The sequence below is a fragment of the Crinia signifera genome, chromosome 6 (genome assembly GCF_055691185.1).
Source record: "Crinia signifera chromosome 6, ASM5569118v1, whole genome shotgun sequence".
Lineage (NCBI taxonomy): Eukaryota > Metazoa > Chordata > Amphibia > Anura > Myobatrachidae > Crinia > Crinia signifera.
In genome coordinates, this window is record NC_139222.1 from 186714461 (window position 1) to 186732035 (window position 17575).

General features: G+C 42.1%; 1 protein-coding gene across 5 annotated transcripts in view; it reads right to left on the reverse strand.

The window, feature by feature from the left end:
- Nucleotides 1-17575, reverse strand: part of NTN1 (netrin 1) — a 202961-nt gene that overhangs the window by 37492 nt on the left and 147894 nt on the right. For all 5 annotated transcript variants that reach the window (XM_083148405.1, XM_083148407.1, XM_083148406.1 and 2 more), the window contains exons 4-5: nt 7763-7912; nt 5533-5586 (exon numbers count right to left, since the gene is read on the reverse strand). In XM_083148405.1, the coding sequence (XP_083004531.1) occupies nt 5533-5586; nt 7763-7912 (204 nt within the window). The remainder of the gene's footprint in view (nt 1-5532; nt 5587-7762; nt 7913-17575) is intronic.

Here is a 17575-nt window from a genome sequence, read left to right on the forward strand (position 1 = left end):
CTGAGCAATGCTGTGTGCTGAACAATCTGAGCATTCTACAGTATGTGACCTAGCAATATCTCAGGCCCCTTAACAGTCTAGGTTTGAAGTATATCCATACTTGGCCATAGGTGGCAAGGAGGCAGATTTATGAACCGGGATTAATAAAAAGGGGATTAATGTGTTATGTGCGCAAGTTAAGTGCCGCAATTAGCACATCACTGAATGTATAAACCCCTCAAAGCATGACCTGTGGCAGCAGGGTGTCCATCCAGCTGCGGAACTTGGTGGATGGGGACTTTGGATTCAGCACTGCATATGGCAGCAAACCAATGTCGGGTGGGGAATGTAAGGGGACAATTAAATAAACCCTGATACTTTTCCGAGTGCAAAAAAATTGGACTTTTAAAGCATTTTTTTTTTGTCTATTTATTTTGGGGCAAAAACACAGAATCTGGGTAAAAGTCATAGAACTTTTTTTTATTTTACTGTCCAATTCATGAAAACATCCTAATTATCTAGGATTTATTTTTTTCTGGAACTTGCTTAAGTCCAGAGAAAAAAAATCCTTGATAAGTGCTGCCTGTGACTGCACTTCTGGGCTAATTGGATAGCATTAGTCCATGGTAAATTACCACATCTAATTGAATTCCCCACTGATAGAATTGTAATTGTATGACTCTCCATAATATTAAAAACAGAACATGCTACTTAAAAAGATATAGCCAAAATGACATTAAGATGCTGGATACTCAGCCTCCTAAAAGTATTTGCAGTGTGAGCAGTTTTCATTCTGCAAGAACTGTTGACAGCAGTCACAGCTCTGTTACTGACAGGCTCATAGTCTCAGTGGTTAGATAGTTCCACACATTCCCCAATCAAAGAAATGCCTGGGGATGCATCAACATCTGTATGTTGACTTCACTCTCAGCTGCCCTCCACACTGTGTTCTTAATCTTCTAAAATATGTTTTTTATGGATTAAAGAGCGAGTCTCAGTACCTGTCACTTGACAGTCAGCATAAAGAATGAAACTTTAATACACGATGACTGGAAACTATAACCTTCCTTTACTTCAGTTTATAGTGATGTCATGGACAACCCTCAATTGAACATATTTTCACTTGTTATAAATTTATACTTTACCCGTCATCCTCTGACAGTGAAATCACACTACCTACCTTCTAGATGAACTGTAGCTGAAATAACTATACATAATATAATATATAATAATCTATAGTTTGTCTCAGTGACCTCATTATACACTGTATAGTGTCAGTTATCAAAATAAGCTCCCTGTCTCATTTTAGTTAGAGAAACAGATACTGACCATCTTAAATACAAAAATGAAAATGGTACTTGTTTCCTAGTACGGAGCCTGTCATGGGTGATCGCATACCCTATCTTAAGGTATGCGATGGACGCGACCGACACGATTTTAGGGCTATTTTTAGCCTTTTCCCCGACAATTAAAAAATCGCATCCATCGCATACCTTAAGTTAAGGCATGCGATGCGACCGACGCGACCAACGCGATTTCACATTGAATGCATTTTATTCAATGTTAAATTTCCTATGTAAAATTTTACATAGGGAACAATGTTGAATGGGCCAATGGACCCGATTTTTGATTGTATACCCACCCTGATGGGTAATTTACAGGACAAATGCCCCCCCATTGTTAACGCCACCCCATGATGAACGACAACCCGAAGCGTGGCGAGCGCAGCGGTACGTGTCCTCTGACCCCCACTATCCACGCCGGCGTGGAGTAGTTTTTATATAGTGTGGCGAGCGCATGCGTAATACCTGTGAAGTAATGCGCGTCCCCTCGCCACACTATGTAAAGTCAACTCCACGCCGACGTGGATAGTGGGGGTATGAAAAGGTCGGAGGACGTGTACCGCCGCCCCTCGCGGGCTCGCTGCGCTCACCAGGCTTCGGGTTGGCGTTCATCGTGGGGTGGCATTAACAATTGGGGGCCATTTGACCCATCAGGGTGGGGAAACAATGAAAATTGGGGTCTGGGGGGCATTTAACATTGGGGCCAATGTAAAATCGGGTCTCAGGGACCATTTTACATTGGTTCCAATGTAAAAATTGCGTTGATCGCATCGCATGCGATTTGGTTGCATGCGATGCGATTGACGCAATTTTTTTGGGACCTGATGGATACAATTTAAATAGCTGGCGCCGTGCTAGGAAACAAGTACCATGAAAATATATTTTTATGCGTATTAAAATATTTAATTTATAGTTTCCTTCGACATGTATGGTACAGTTTATAACAGCTATGGTACAGTTTCCAACTGTACATATCCACATGACGGCATTTAAAACATTTTTATTGCCAAAATAAAAGTGAATTGGAATTTTTATTTGTAATGATTGTGATCAATCACTTGTGGATTACTAGAATACTGGATGGCTCTTGGCTGTAAAGGAAAGAAATTACTTCACACCAGTTTTCTAGACGTGTGGGTCTAGTACCTGGGGGATGGAGGAAATATGGAATGGCAACTAGTGATGTGAGCAGGTTAAGGGTCAAACAGTAGATGCAGTACTACAACAGTAGGTAGATTGGGTGGAATGTGGATTGGTTGTGTGATAATCTACTCAAAATGAGGGATGGGAAAGGGAAAAACATCTGCACCATTACTAGTATTAGTAGAACTGCATACTGGTAAAGTAATTCTTTCATATTCCAGAGGTAGTTACGGTGGTGCTGCCTAAGAAAAAATAAATTATGCTGGCACATAATAAATAAATCCTACATTTAAAATATAACTTTTATTGGTAAATGTATTATGTTTAAAAAGCCTATCCAGTGAAATATGATAAAACAATGTTCACACAATGAATAGACTGCTAAATAAAATGGGAAATACAGTTTGAAATAGTGAATAAAAAGCTGTTGACTGTTCCTGTCACTGAACACTGTTGTTCTGTATTATACATCATTATATTCATACTGTATTTCATGTTTTCTTTTTGTGTACATTGTTTTGGCATATTTTATTGGTTGGCTTTTAATAATAATAATACCAATGCAGGTAATATTTTAAATGTATGATTTATTGTGTGCCAGCATAAGACAATTCTTCCTTGTTCTGTGTGGTGATCTATACAGGGGTTGTCACTCAGAATTCATCAATTATGTATGTTCTGTGCATTATCTGCTGCTGGCTGTGACTGAGAGACAACCATGGAGGCATGTTTGTCACTTCTCCTGCTCTAACTGTCAGCTATTGCGCGTGTTCCTCCATGTCAGGAGCATGTAACCTGTGAGGGTCTGTACATTCATATCAGGCAAGTCTTAACAAGAGCAACAATTCAAAACAGGAGCACCATGTAGTGCATATGGACACCCGTAGCTTGTCAGGTCTTGATACACAGGACCACAAGCCTCATGTTCTGGACTAGGATCTTGCTCAGAGGGCACATGAAGACTGGGGGCCTGGCTATATGTATATTGTAGTTTTATAACAAATAAACCACTGTTATATAAGTATTTGAGTGGGAATGAGGATTGAGTACAGCAAGAGCCCTCTTATAGCATTGGGTATTCAATTGTTCAGAGCTACTTCAGTTATTATAAATGTTAATGAACAAAGCAATGCTTCAGATGCAATTTTCCAAACATCAATTGTCCTAATGGGCAATGAAAAGATATATTATATACAGGGCCGGCGCCACCACTAGGCAGCCTTAGGCATTTGCCTAGGGCGCCGGCCACTGGAGGGCGGCAATTGTGAGCAGCCCCCCCCTGGATGGAGGTAAGTGTCGCCGCTGCATCACCCCCCCTTCCCCCTCTGTGAAGTGATTTCTCTGTGAGCTACGCAGCATCCCCCTCCCCCTCCCCCCCTTCGAAGTGATTTCTCTGTGAGCGACGCAGCATCACCCACCCCCCGTGAAGTGACCCTGCAGCCGCTTCGCGCAAACATTCCCTCCCCCCCCCCGTGAACCTACGCAGCCTTACCCAGCGGAAGCATCACCCCTTACCATGGAGCAACGTGGCGGCCACAACGCAGCCATCCCCCCGCCCGTTGGAACAGGTGAGCACCGGGGCGCCCCCCTCCCTATCCCGCCTGGGGTGCTCCGGTGACTTGCACTGGCACTGATTATATACAGTATCGTAGGAGAGTCTACGCATAGATAAAAAGCACCTGCCCTTTTTGCCATATCACCAGGGCCGCTGAGAGGTGGTGGTGGGGGTACTAATTACCCGGGCCCAGGCTTGCTGGAGGGGCCCAGTGAGGGCCCTGGTCCGATCTGTGCTGACAGCAGGCTCAGCATTAGCGTCTCACTGACGGCGTGAGAGCTCATGCTGAGCCTGCTGTCAGCACAGCACATGCTGTAGGTGTGTGCTGCTGCTGAGGTGGGGGGGGGGGGTTTGAGGGATGACTTTAGAGTGTGGTTTTTTACCCACCTTAAACATTTTGGGGCGTGGCCTAATCACGGGATGGCCACACCTCCCATTATTAGGCCACGCCTCCAAAGTTTACCGGGGCCCAGCATACCTCTCGGCTGCCCTGCATATCACTGATAATATTGTAAGCTGCTGTGAGTTGAGGGCTCTCGCATTCTAGTACACGGAAAGCGCCAGTTTTGTTATTGCATGTTCTGTTTTGTATCCCCAATTGTATAGTGTTGAAGATATGAATTTACTGTATAAATGATAACAGCATTTGCTGATGGGTCTTTCCAAGGGGATGATTGTTTAAAATGATGATACATACTGTTGAAATGGCCTGTGCAGTCCAACCTTCTCCCTGTCAGAGCATTATGTATGTAATATGTGATAACTGTGTGCATGCTGAAACCTGTTAATGTTATGATACACAAAAGGCTACTGGGTCACAAATGCAGGGGTATGGGAGAACATACATGGGCAAAATTATTTTAAAAGTTCCAATAAGTATGGACTGAGTTTTGAGCAATGCGGTAATATCAAGTAACTGTGTAGCAGGATGACAGGCTTGGTGTTATTGACATCCCCTAACAATGGCCTCTTCAATCCAAGGGTTATATCTGTGTGGCCATAATTTAAAAAAAAGGAATTTTTCCATTCATCACATGAAAATCATTTCATGGCAGTCAAAAATCTGTCTGACTCTGCATTTTCCAAATATATGTGTTGTATAATTATGAGCATGACCGTGTAAATGCCATCGCCTAATTATTTTGTGTCAGAGAAGAGGCCAAAAATGTCATAAGCTAAGTACATGAATCCTTTTTTTTAATTTACAAATTAGTATTTGTATGAAAGGACTAGAAAGAGAAGAAAATCAAGAAATAGGTTTCCATTTCTTACAAAGGAAGTTATCAATTCAAAATGGCTGCTGTCCCAAAGGGTAGACATGGCCCCAGGATTAGGTCACTATATTGGTATCTGTGTTTTATCAAATATTAATAGATTTCATTCAGAAAGGGAAACCAACATTTTACAACTATATCCTGTGGTGTGGAAATTAGTCCTCAAAACACAGTGAGAGTATTACATAATCTTAAATAAAAGGCAGCTCTACAGCTGATGGCCCAGCAAAGTACCCACCTGCGGGTTCCTCTGTGCTGCTGGCTGCTGTAGTGGGAGGAGCCACTGGTATCTCTGTGGGAAGGAGAGCGGGTGGTTGAAATGGGAAAGAAAAAAAAATGACATATTATTATAGTATTTGACAACAGACTGGAAACAGTAAAAGACATACATCTTTTGTGCTTCCTTAAACATTCATAATAACACAAACTCGTCTATCTAAAAAAGAGCTCTACAGAAGGAAGCTAGGATGATCTATGCGGCTAGCTGCAGACAGGAGTATTCTAGGCAGGTGCACATTACAATATAAGAACAGAGGAAGGTGACAGCATCAACGGTGGAAATATAAAGGGTAACAAATAGACAATGGATATCAGACCAGGGTAAGAGTTTTATGAAACAGAAAAAAAACATAGGATGTTAATATAGAGTCCAGGAAAATAGAGAGAGACGTGTAAGTGTATGCTGCTCTTATTCACAAGTTTTTGAATGCTTTGTCTCAAAGTATTAATTTAAAGGCATTAGAAAAACAGTACTATTGATATGTGCTATAGCCTAATATAATCAGACCTGCGTAGACTAGTCAGGAGCTAATGTGTCATTGGGCCAGATGCACTAAGCTTCAAAAAGTGATGACGTGGACAGTGATAAACTACCAGCCAACCATTACCACCTGTAATTTTGCAAGCCCAGCCTGTAACATAATAGAAGCTGATTGGCTGGTTATGGGTCACACCCTTTTGTGGGAATTTTAAACAATATGATATTATTTCTACTACTTTATAGAAAGTTGGGGCAAGAAAAGTGCTTGTGCATTACAGTTTTGGAGAATCGTGGGTGAATGCCTCATGCTGCCCTATAATTCCAGATACCTACGAACAGGCATTTTAAAATACATGTACTGTAGCTGTGTGCAAAAAAGAATGTTGCCCATAACAACTAAGGTGATGTTCGATTGGTTACTATGGGTTATAACATTTTACAGAAATATTTCTCCTATATCTATTGTGTCATTATTTTACCATGAAAGCATTGTTAGTGTGCTGAAGTAGCAGTGCTATAAGCTCACCCCTTATATACGGTATCTAAAAATAAAAGAATGACCTGTTGCCTAACTGCAGAGGAAGCTGCCATTTTGTGAACTGCGAAAATATAGTTCTGAATGCCTAGCTACCAACATTTTCCAATAGCTCCCAGAGACCATGTGCTGCAGAGCTGGTGCACCTAAGCACTATGTGAATAGCAACCAAACCCAGGTTATTTCCTCGTGGACCCGGGTCAGCGTTGGTGTGAAAGGGGTACTAAAAAAAAAACTGGGTCCATCCATTTTTCCAGGAATTCTAACCTGGTCCTGACCAGGGTGGAACACGGGGAGGACCTGGGTGGTGGGACAGTGTAAACAGGTAACCCGAGTCAATTCGACAAGGGGCCTGTTCACTGTAATGGAAAAGCGGTGCTGGGAGATGCCCTCATTTCCCAGTGCTGGCCCAGGACCCACCCACGGTGATCAAACCCCCCTTCACCGGCATTATGCTGGGTCAGGTGAGTCTAAAGGGGTCACAAGCCTGGTCACACCCGGCTTGGAGCAGGGTCTAAAATCCCAGGTGCGACCCAGCTCTTTGGTATAAAAGAGGCATAACTGACTTTTATACAACTATACTTTTTTGTTTTGCAAATATCCTCAGTAGTTCATAGCTTAGCTAAGAATCAAATACATGATGGAAAAGCTTCTTTTTTTTTTTTTTTTTTATTGTAGTTTGTAAATACTAAAATATGGAGACTTCCAGAACAAACCTAGAAAAACTCGGAATGTCTATGGAAGAGTTGGCAGCTTTGCATTCTGAGTGAAACCTATCAATATACTTTACTAATTGTGACTTCACAGTGGAGACAGTCATTTATTCAGGTGTAGTAATACTGACAAATATGCAGGCTAACATTTCATTAGCAGCAGGCACATCACTGAGGTACTTTATGCTTTAGTGATGTCACTATATTTTACTGAAAAGACAGGCTATTTACTCACAGGTATTGTTCAGCCCAAATTATGGCTGTCTTCACTGTATCTAGGCAACAAACTGACTTTAATACCATGCATAGAGATAATAATGTAGAACCAATTTTAATTTCTATTGGATCATCATTGTAGGCTTTTGTTAATTGCATTACTTTATAGGACATCAGTTAGATCTAGAGCACATGCCACTGCTGGTTAACAAATTCTACAACATGTAATACTGACAACACATACTTATGCAGGGGGCAATGGGCGAGCGACTTTGTTGGTAGCCCTTGGCACATCGGTTGCATGTTATGCCAGTCACACCATCTTTGCAAGGACACTGTCCCGTGGTCTGATTACAGGTTTTGCCGGCTGCACCAACCGGATGGCAGTCACAGGCTGCGGGGGGGAACAGACAAGAAGGGATTGGAAAACGGCAAAAGGTCAGAAGCCAAAACAAAAGTAGAACATTACACAGTGACACTCAGATTTGCAGGGGGAGGAGGTGGGAGCCAGGATTGGAGCAGGGTAACAGCAATAGATATATCTATTATGCAAGCATTCTACTGAAGCATATACAAGCTACATTTTCAATGCATAAAAAAATGACATGAAAAAATTATAACCTTATTAAAGTGCGCATGAAACCTACACACAGTATAGTCAGTCAGTGTGATGTCACACTGATGCGCTGCTTCCTTGGGCATTGTAGTGGTTCAGCCATCTTGTGCCTCCAGTGTGCCGCTTCTTTCCAGTAAACATTGGTTCAGCCCAAACTAACTACTGTTAGTTCAAATACTGACATTTCTAGACTATTTCAGTAATGTAATAAAATATATCAAATAATAATAAAGTGAAATATCACTTATTAACACAACAGCTCTCAGAAACAGGGTAAATCCACCTTCCGTCAAACCAGGCAGGATTGCTTATATTTCTCAGCATTAGATGCAATCAAGGATCTGCTGTGTAAATACAAAGCTATCATATTTGTATAACGATTAGATTAACCGTGGCTGTATCCATAGGCAATAGAATAAACTTATGTACTTTAAAGATAAAAATGAAGACGGAGGAGTTCCCCTGTAGGCAAACACATAAGACTGACAGTGAGTTGGAGGTATGTCTGTTGGTTTGCTTAAATAACACAAATTTTACTGTACACAAAAAAACATGTACACATACTGTAGGCCCGTAATGTATATCAGTGATCTAACCAAGAAGAGCTAGCCGCTGCCAATTGTACATTAATCTCGGAAACCAATAGGTGTCTTCTTCATTGATCATGCATATATAACATGATTCACTTTTATTGTAACTTTACCAATAGAAAATAGTAGATAACTCGATCTGAGGATAACATTAATTACCAGACACTGAGGAGCCAAGCTTTTTGATAAACAATATAACATTGATGTCATTGTTATTGATAACAACACGGAGATCTATTCATAAATAGCCCTGATCATGAAATGGCTTTCTTGGATGAAACTGACATTAACACTGGAGTTATAGTTGATAAATACTATTGTATGTTATGCTTTTTATAATTCACTGGGTCCTACTTGTTGATTTAGCCCACTGTCAATGCGCTATTATTGCACTTAGCCCAGAATCAACCAATAAATGTATACATAGGGCGGTATTCAATCCGTAATACCGACTGTCTGAACAGCCCAATAGTCGAAATCCCGGGCCGTTTTCGTTCCGCTCATCAGATACTTGACAGGCGGAATGCAATGTTCCAGCTGCCAAGTGTTCAAAAGTGGTTGTGTCAGCAAAAATGGCCATGGATTGTCGAGAAACGGTCGTGAACTTGAAAATCCGCATCCGTTTCAGACAAGGCAGATCCGACTTGTTTTAATGCCGGATCTGTTTTGTCGGAATCCGCCTTTAATGCTGACGGAAACAGCAGCATTGAATAGGTGGAGGCGGCTATTTCCCTTGTTGGTAATAGCGGACAAGATTGATTAACCCCCTAAATTAGCTGTTGTAAGGTACATCTTTCCCTGTTATATGGGAAGAGCCTTTTTACCATAACGCATCTACAGTATATATAACAAAACAGTGATCATATGTCTGCAGATTAAAAACAACCAACCATAATTTTACTAGGGCTGTTTAGTGGGTACTTGTTTCCTAGCACGGCGCCCACGATTTTGATTGTATTGATCGGGTCGGAAAAATCGCGTCGATCGCATCGCATGTCAACCGAATCGCATGCGATGCGACCGACACAATCGACCCGATTTTTACATTGGAATCAATGTAAAATGGTCCCTGAGACCCGATTTTACATTGATTTCAATGTAAAAAGCCCCAAAACCCCCCATTTTAATAGCAAACCCCCCCCCCTGGCCCCCCATTGTTAACACCACCCTACTATTGACGCCAACCCGAAGCGTGGCGAGCGCAGCGGTACGCGTCCTCCGACCTTTTCATACCCCCACTATCCACGTCGGTGTGGAGTTGATTTTATATAGTGTGGCGAGCGCAGCGAGCCACCGAGCCCGAAACGTGGCGAGCGGACGCGTGGACCTGTGAAGTTATGCGCGTCCCCTCGCGGGGCTGCACTCGCCACACTATATAACATCAACTCCACGCCGACGTGGGCCGCGATGGACCCGATCAACGCGATTTTGTCTTTCACCGGCAAATACACTGGTGATTGACATAAAATCGGGTCCATCGCGTCGATCACATGCCTTAAGTACCTTAAACTTAAGGCATGTGATCAACCCGACGGGCGCCGTGCTAGGAAACAAGTACCGTTTAGTGATATCCACTGATCATTGATGATTTGAAATAATTTATAAACATAGTTACATAGTAGGTGAGGCTGAATAAAGACTTGCGTCCATCTAGTTCAACCTATGTTTATAGTAGCTAATCCCTTGTTGTATAGTATGTTCTGGTATTTTAAAGACTGATTGGGGCAGATGTATTAAGCCTGGTGAAGAGATAAACTGGAGATAAACTGGAGATAAAGTGGAAGGAGATAAGGCACCAGCCAATCAACTCCCAACTGTCATATTTCAAACACAGCTGATTGGCTGGTGCGTTATCTCCTTCCACTTTATCTCCAGTTTATCTCTTCGCCAGGCTTAATACATCTGGCCCATTGTTACTTATTCATACCCCTGGATGTTTTTAACCAATAAATGTTTATCCAACCTTATTTTAAACGTATTTATAGTGTCTGCCGACACCACTTCTTCAGGAAGAGAGATCCAAAGTTTGACTGTTCTGACTGTAAAGAATTTTTTTCTTCTAGATGAACAAAATCTTTTTTCTTCTAATCTAAACCCGTACCCTCTCGTCCTAGATTCCTGTCTAGCAGAAAAAAGGGTGTTTGACAGTTCCTTATATTGGCCCCTGATATATTTGTACATGTTGAGCATGTCCCCCCTTAAACGTCTCTTCTCTAGTGTAAATAGTCCCAGCTTGCTTAATCTCTCCTCGTAGCTTAAAGTCTCCATTCCCCTAATAAGCTTAGTTGCTCTTCTTTGGATTTTTTCTAATTCTATGATGTCCTTTTTATAGTGTGGGGCCCAGAATTGTACTCCGTATCCGAGGTGCGGTCTAACCAATGATTTGTACAGAGGCATAATTACTTTTGAATCCCTAGTTTCCATGCCTCTTTTAATACATGCTAGAGTTTTATTGGCCTTTTTAGTTGCTATATTACATTGAGCACTACACCCTAGTTTGTTGTCTATTTGGACTCTTAGATCCTTTTCGAGTACTGATTTACCCAAGTCATCTCCGCTTAGATTATAACTAGCACACTGGTTATGTCTCCCAAGGTGCACGACCTTGCATTTGTCCACATTGAACCTCATCTTCCACTTTTTTGCCCACTTGTCTAGATTGTCAAGATAATTTTGAAGCGTGGTGACATCTTCTGATGATTTAATAACTCTGCTCAGTTTTGTATCGTCAATTATGGTCAATGATCAATCGTAATAATCCCAAAGCCATGTCCTCAGGCCCTGATTGGCCTGCAATCAGTTATACTAACTTGACCTCTATTAGAATTTCCTTTATCGGGATGATGGCATCAGTATGCTGCAACAGCATTCCAGTATGTTTACAGGGTTACTGTACAGCAGCATACAGATATCAGCAGCACATTTCACCAAACTCCTCATAGCTTCCATTGGCTCTAACATAACCCACACCACCAGCCTATCCCCTGGGCGTCTATTCCACCATCAGGAGCAATTACCCTCTGCCCTGGACACAGATTTAACAGAAAGCCACATGTGCTACTTATCAGCCAAACCCTGATCACATCAGCCTAGGAAACCTGGACTGGGTCCAATTATCCTGATGCTGCTCTAAAACCTGGACCGGATAGTATATGTCCACATAATCCTATTGTTTATGTGAGGAAATTCTTATACAGTTCACACCAGATTGGAGTAGTTAATAAGTTATTAGATTTGTGAAGTACAAAAACCAGAGGTGTTATCCTTACAAGTGACTCCTCCAAAATGTGGAGCATCTCTATACACACACACACACACACACACACACACACTATAAAATCTGTGACAACTGAAAGTGTTTGAACAACCTAATCTCTGTCTTTTTTTTTCTGACAAAAGGTGTTGAATGGTTTATGATGCCAGTAAAATGCCAAAGGAAAACGTCAATAAAGGGAATGCCAAACGCGTCACTCTGATCATGTGTCAACCAATCTTACTAGAGCCAATGAAAAGCCATCCATAAAGTAACTATACTTATGTCAACGAATACTGAAATTACGCTTTACTTGTTATTTTTTGTCCACCAATGACATTTTTAAAATGTTAAATCAGACTGCAGCTTTAAAGCAGGACTTGGTAATACTATACCAATTAAAGAATACTGTGATTTATCAGTAGAAACCAAGATGTGCTATGAAACTACTTAAAACAGGGGTGGCCAAACCGGTCCTCGAGATCTACCAACGGTCCACGTTTTCCAGGTTACCTAGCTGGTGCACAGCTGTAGTCATTACTAACTGTCACATTTTAAAACATGCTGCATTCATTCCTACTATAGATCCACAGGTTGCCTGGAAAACATGCACCGTTGGTAGATCTTGAGGACAGGTTTGGCCACCCCTGACTTGAAACATGCTGTTTAGATGCTTTACGACCAGGAATGCCTCCTTGGTAGCCAAGAGGTTAATGCACCTGCCGGCTCTCACAGGTGCACTGAGCAATGTCAAATTTCTGCATGCACGTAACACCTGGCACGTCACCCTGCTATATTTTTGTCAAACAAGAGCACGCTGAAAGGTCATGCTATATATTTATCTCACTGCACCAAAAAAAGCAACAAATTCAGAAAGCTGATGGTTGTGGAGAACCTGGGAGTAGGTTTCACAATGGACAAAGATGTGGGGAATGGGGGGAGTTATTTCAGAAATGCTGAATTCTTCTCTGTGTGTGCAAGGTGAAATAAAAACAGTTCGCATAGAGCCTGCCTGAGGACAAGATGGACACAGTTTGGCTTTTAAACAACATATAGATCAGAGCACTATGATACTTTATGTTCTTGTTTTACAGAAGGCAGCAAAATGTGCTGTTGTTCCCTCTGGCATTCTTAGGGTTAATTGGTTAAACCTTTGGAGAATTTGTTTTGACCAGGTGGATTAAAGATATCAAAATTTAGCTATTGAGAGGGGACAAAGAGGAAGCAGAAAGGCCGACAGAAACCTGTTCCTCATGCAAAGGAGCAGGTGGTTTCTCCTACATAGGAAATTAATAAACATTAACATTTTAATATAGTGGAGCATCTATGTAATTTATAAAGCTCCTTTCTATACAATGTTTGGGTTCAACTGTGCTTAAGGGGGAGATATCTGGGGTCTACCTTATTGCTGTAGCCCTCTTCAGGAAGGAATTTGGTGTCATAGAGAGTTTAGGTTGCAGATTTAATTTCAGTATTGTTCCAGTGCCTGAAACACAATATAGTGGAAGTGGAGGTTAATCCGGGGATGGAATAATGAACCTACCTTCCACTCAATAATATGCATTGAGGCCAATGGGAAAAAAGGGGAGCTTTGTATAAACAATGACCCAACCCGGTTTTAAGTAAAAGGATGGACCCATTTGGGTCAGCAAAGAACCGTTGATGTTTGCTCTTTTAGGTTGGATAATACCAGCCCTCCATTTTTACATGAATTTGTGGACCCGTCATGCTGACCGTGAGACACATCTCTTATAAGACATCATCCACGTTCAGTGGAAACACAAAGCCGTTACATGATTGTTGTACTATACAATGCTTCTTCTGAGTGATAATGAGTGTAAAATTAGTACTTTTTATTGTCACTGCCTGCTTCATAGTGATGCTGGTAATAAGTGACTGGTGTTACCTTCCTTAGTGACACTGGTAATGTGTGATCAGTGCTGCCTTCCTCTGAGTGACACTGATAATAAATGTCCGGTGCTGCCTTCCTCTGAGTGACACTGATAATAGGGGGGAAATTTACTAAAGGAAATTTGTAAAAAATAGGTGTAGGTACTTGTGTATTATAGCGGCGCCCCCGATTTCCATCGCGTGATGTTTTAAATGCGTTGCATCGCATGCCATGCAACGTGATTTTTGGCCCCTATACGATGAAAGATTGTATAAGTACCCTAAAGGGTGCTTTTAAGCACGGTAATGGGTGCTTACAATGTTAAATGCACCCCCACGCCACCCTCCCACTATAAACGTGAACCCGAAGCGTGGAGAGCGCAGCGAGCCCGCGAGGGTCGGCGGTACGCGTCCTCCGACCTTTTCATACCCCCACTATCCACGTCGGCGTGGAGTTGAGAATAGAAAGTGTGGCGAGCGCAGCGAGCCACCGAGCCCGAAGCGTGGTGAGCGGACGCGGATACCTTCACAGGTATCAGAGTCCCCTCACATGCTTCACAGGTATCCGCGTCCCCTCGCAGGGCTCGCTGCGCTCGCCACACTTTCTATTCTCAACTCCGCGCCGACGTGGATAGTGGGGGTATGAAAAGGTCGGAGGACGCGTACCACCGCCCCACGCGGGCTCGCTGGGCTCGCCACGCTTCGGGTTCACGTTTATAGTGGGGGGGTGGCGTGGGGGTGCATTTAACATTGTAAGCACCCATTAGGGTGCTTATACAATGTTTAATCGCGTCGCATTGTATGGCATTGTATGCCATATACAATGCCATACAATTTTAAAATTGTATGGCATTGTACAATATCGCGTCGCATCGCATACCATCTTATGCCTTATGGTATGCGATGAGATGGGCGCCGCCAAAATACACAAGTACCTAGGTGTATTTGTATCCAGAAATACACATCAATACGACTACGAATTGCCGTATTTTCGGGATAGTAAATGTCAAAAATAAGTGTATTTCTGGATACAAATACACCTATTTATTTTACAAATTTCCTTTAGTAAATTTCCCCCTTACTATCCCGAAAATACGGCAATTCGTATTCGTATTGATAGCACACCAATACGAATTGCCGTATTTTCGGCATAGTAAATGTCAAAAATAAGTGTATTTCTGGATACAAATACACCTATTTTTTTACAAATTTCCTTTAGTAAATTTCCCCCTAAATGGCCGGTGCTGCCTTCCTCTGAGTGACACTGATAATAAATGGCCGGTGCTGCCGTCCTCTGAGTAATGCTGATAATAAATAGAAAAAAAGGGGTGAAGTAGTCCCAAGGCGTAAAGCCAGAATCCTGCTGCCGTACAATGGAAAGTGAGGATCACCAAAATCCTCTTGTAGTCGATATTCTTGGAAGAACCAAAGTGTGAAAGGCGCTGGAATCTTTGTTTATCCCCTTAAAGGCATAGTCATTTATGGACGTCTAATATGTGGTAAATGTTTCAAAGAAAGCAAAAGGCATGTATTAGTGGAATGACTATATTGCGGACAAAGATGGGGTCCAAATATAATGGATGGGTTCCCGTACCCTCACTCACACAAAGTGATCAATGTGCAGACACATCAAGGTATCTTTGTTTTTTTTTTCCCCTTGGGACACCACTGTGCACAACCGGTGATAGGTTAGAAGATGAGTGCTCATACCGTACTCACATGTACGGACGCAATGCCTCTCCTATCAAGGTATCTTTTGGTCCACAGACTGTGTTGGGTCTTGTACACTAAAACCTCCAAATCGTCCCAGTGGACCAAAAAAGGAGGAGAGCAAAGATGTCTCAGTAGAAGTTTTATTTAATTTGAACAAATATTGGGTGCATGTAAACAATCTGTCCCAATGATGGTAAAATAACAGGAGGAATTACCTGAGGGAGTGAGGTGTGTCCACCCATAACTGGTGTTCTCCATTTATTGCCATCATTACATAGTATCAGGGTAGAAGTATCTACTACTACATAAGTAGAACTGAGGATACCAGCGAGTTAATAACATTATAAACGGCTGTATCATACGATCTTGCTAACTTCCGGCGCTATCCCCTCCCAATTGAGAGGAGGGATTTCAGCCATTATTGCTGATTTAGCCACTGGTATAAATACCACCACTTAGCACAGCTACCCTCCAACCTTGAAAAAGACAGCTAGACTGTCGAAACGCGTTGGCGGAGAGGACCTGTGCCTGTTACATTTGTACCCCGGAACTACCTGGCATGGGGTGGGTGGCCAAACATCACTCCCTCAGGTAATTCATCCTGTTATTTTACCATCATTGGGACAGATTGTTTACATGCACCCAATATTTGTTACATTTAAATAAAACTTCTACTGAGACATCTTTGCTCTCCTCCTTTTTTGGTCCACTGGGACGATTTGCAGGTTTTAGTGTACAAGACCCAACACAGTCTGTGGACCTAAAAGATACCTTGATAGGAAAGGCATTGCGTCCGTACATGTGAGTACGGTATGAGCACTCATCTTCTAACCTATCACCGGTTGTGCACAGTGGTGTCCCAAGGGGGAAAAAAAACAAAGATACCTTGATGTGTCTGCACATTGATCACTTTGTGTGAGTGAGGGTACGGGAACCCATCTATTATATTTGGACCCCACCTCCCCCATCTTTGTCAGCAATATAGTCATTCCACTAATACATGCCTTTTGCTTTCTTTTATACATTTACCACATATGACGGACTAAGGACTATATCAAGGACTAAGCTGACCTCTTCCTACCCTCCTGCATAAAACCTGACCATCTCTCATCCTAACCTACTGTTTATGCTCACCTCTTCCCCTTCTGTGTCACCCCAGTCTGTCTAACCCTCCCCTTTAGAATGTAAGCTCTCACGAGCAGGGCCCTCTCTTCTTATGTGCCTTTCTTAGAATATATAAACCTCTGCCACCCTGATGATTGCTTCAGTGTCCTGTCCCCTGATGCAACTATCCGTATTAACCATGTACTTGTCCTAAACTGTCTTGTGCTGTAATTTGTTATGTGTTTTTGCTCATAACTATGCTTTGTAAAGCGCTGCGGAATCTGTGTGCGCTATATATATGGTACCTGCAACAGCTGCTGATCCCTTACTGTCCTACTCGATTACTACGATCCACTGAAGAAGGACTACTAACAGTACCCAGAATCTCCCTGAATTCATCTGGGGGTCGAGCTTTCAACTTTGCTGCTCCAACTCTGTGGAACTCTCTTCCTCGCACAGTGCGAGAAGCGCCCACTATAGAATCCTTTAAAAATAGACTAAAGACATACTTATTTACTCAAGCATTTCACTGACATCTACTGTTAAGTTTGTTTTGTATTTCGAGCTGTAAAGACAATGTGTGAAGCACTTTGAGTCCTATTGGGAGAAAAGTGCTATATAAATATCATTATTATTATCATTATTATTATATAAGAAACTGTTAATAAATAAATAAATAAATAAATTAATATGAGACATTTATAAATGACTATGCCTTGGTTCTTCCAAGAATGCTGATAATAAATGTCCGGTGCTGCCTTCCTCTGAGTAATGCTGATAATAAATGGCCGGTGCTGCCTTCCTCTGAGTAATACTGATAATAAATGGCCGGTGCTGCCTTCCTCTGAGTAATGCTGATAATAAATGGCCGGTGCTGCCTTCCTCAGGCTG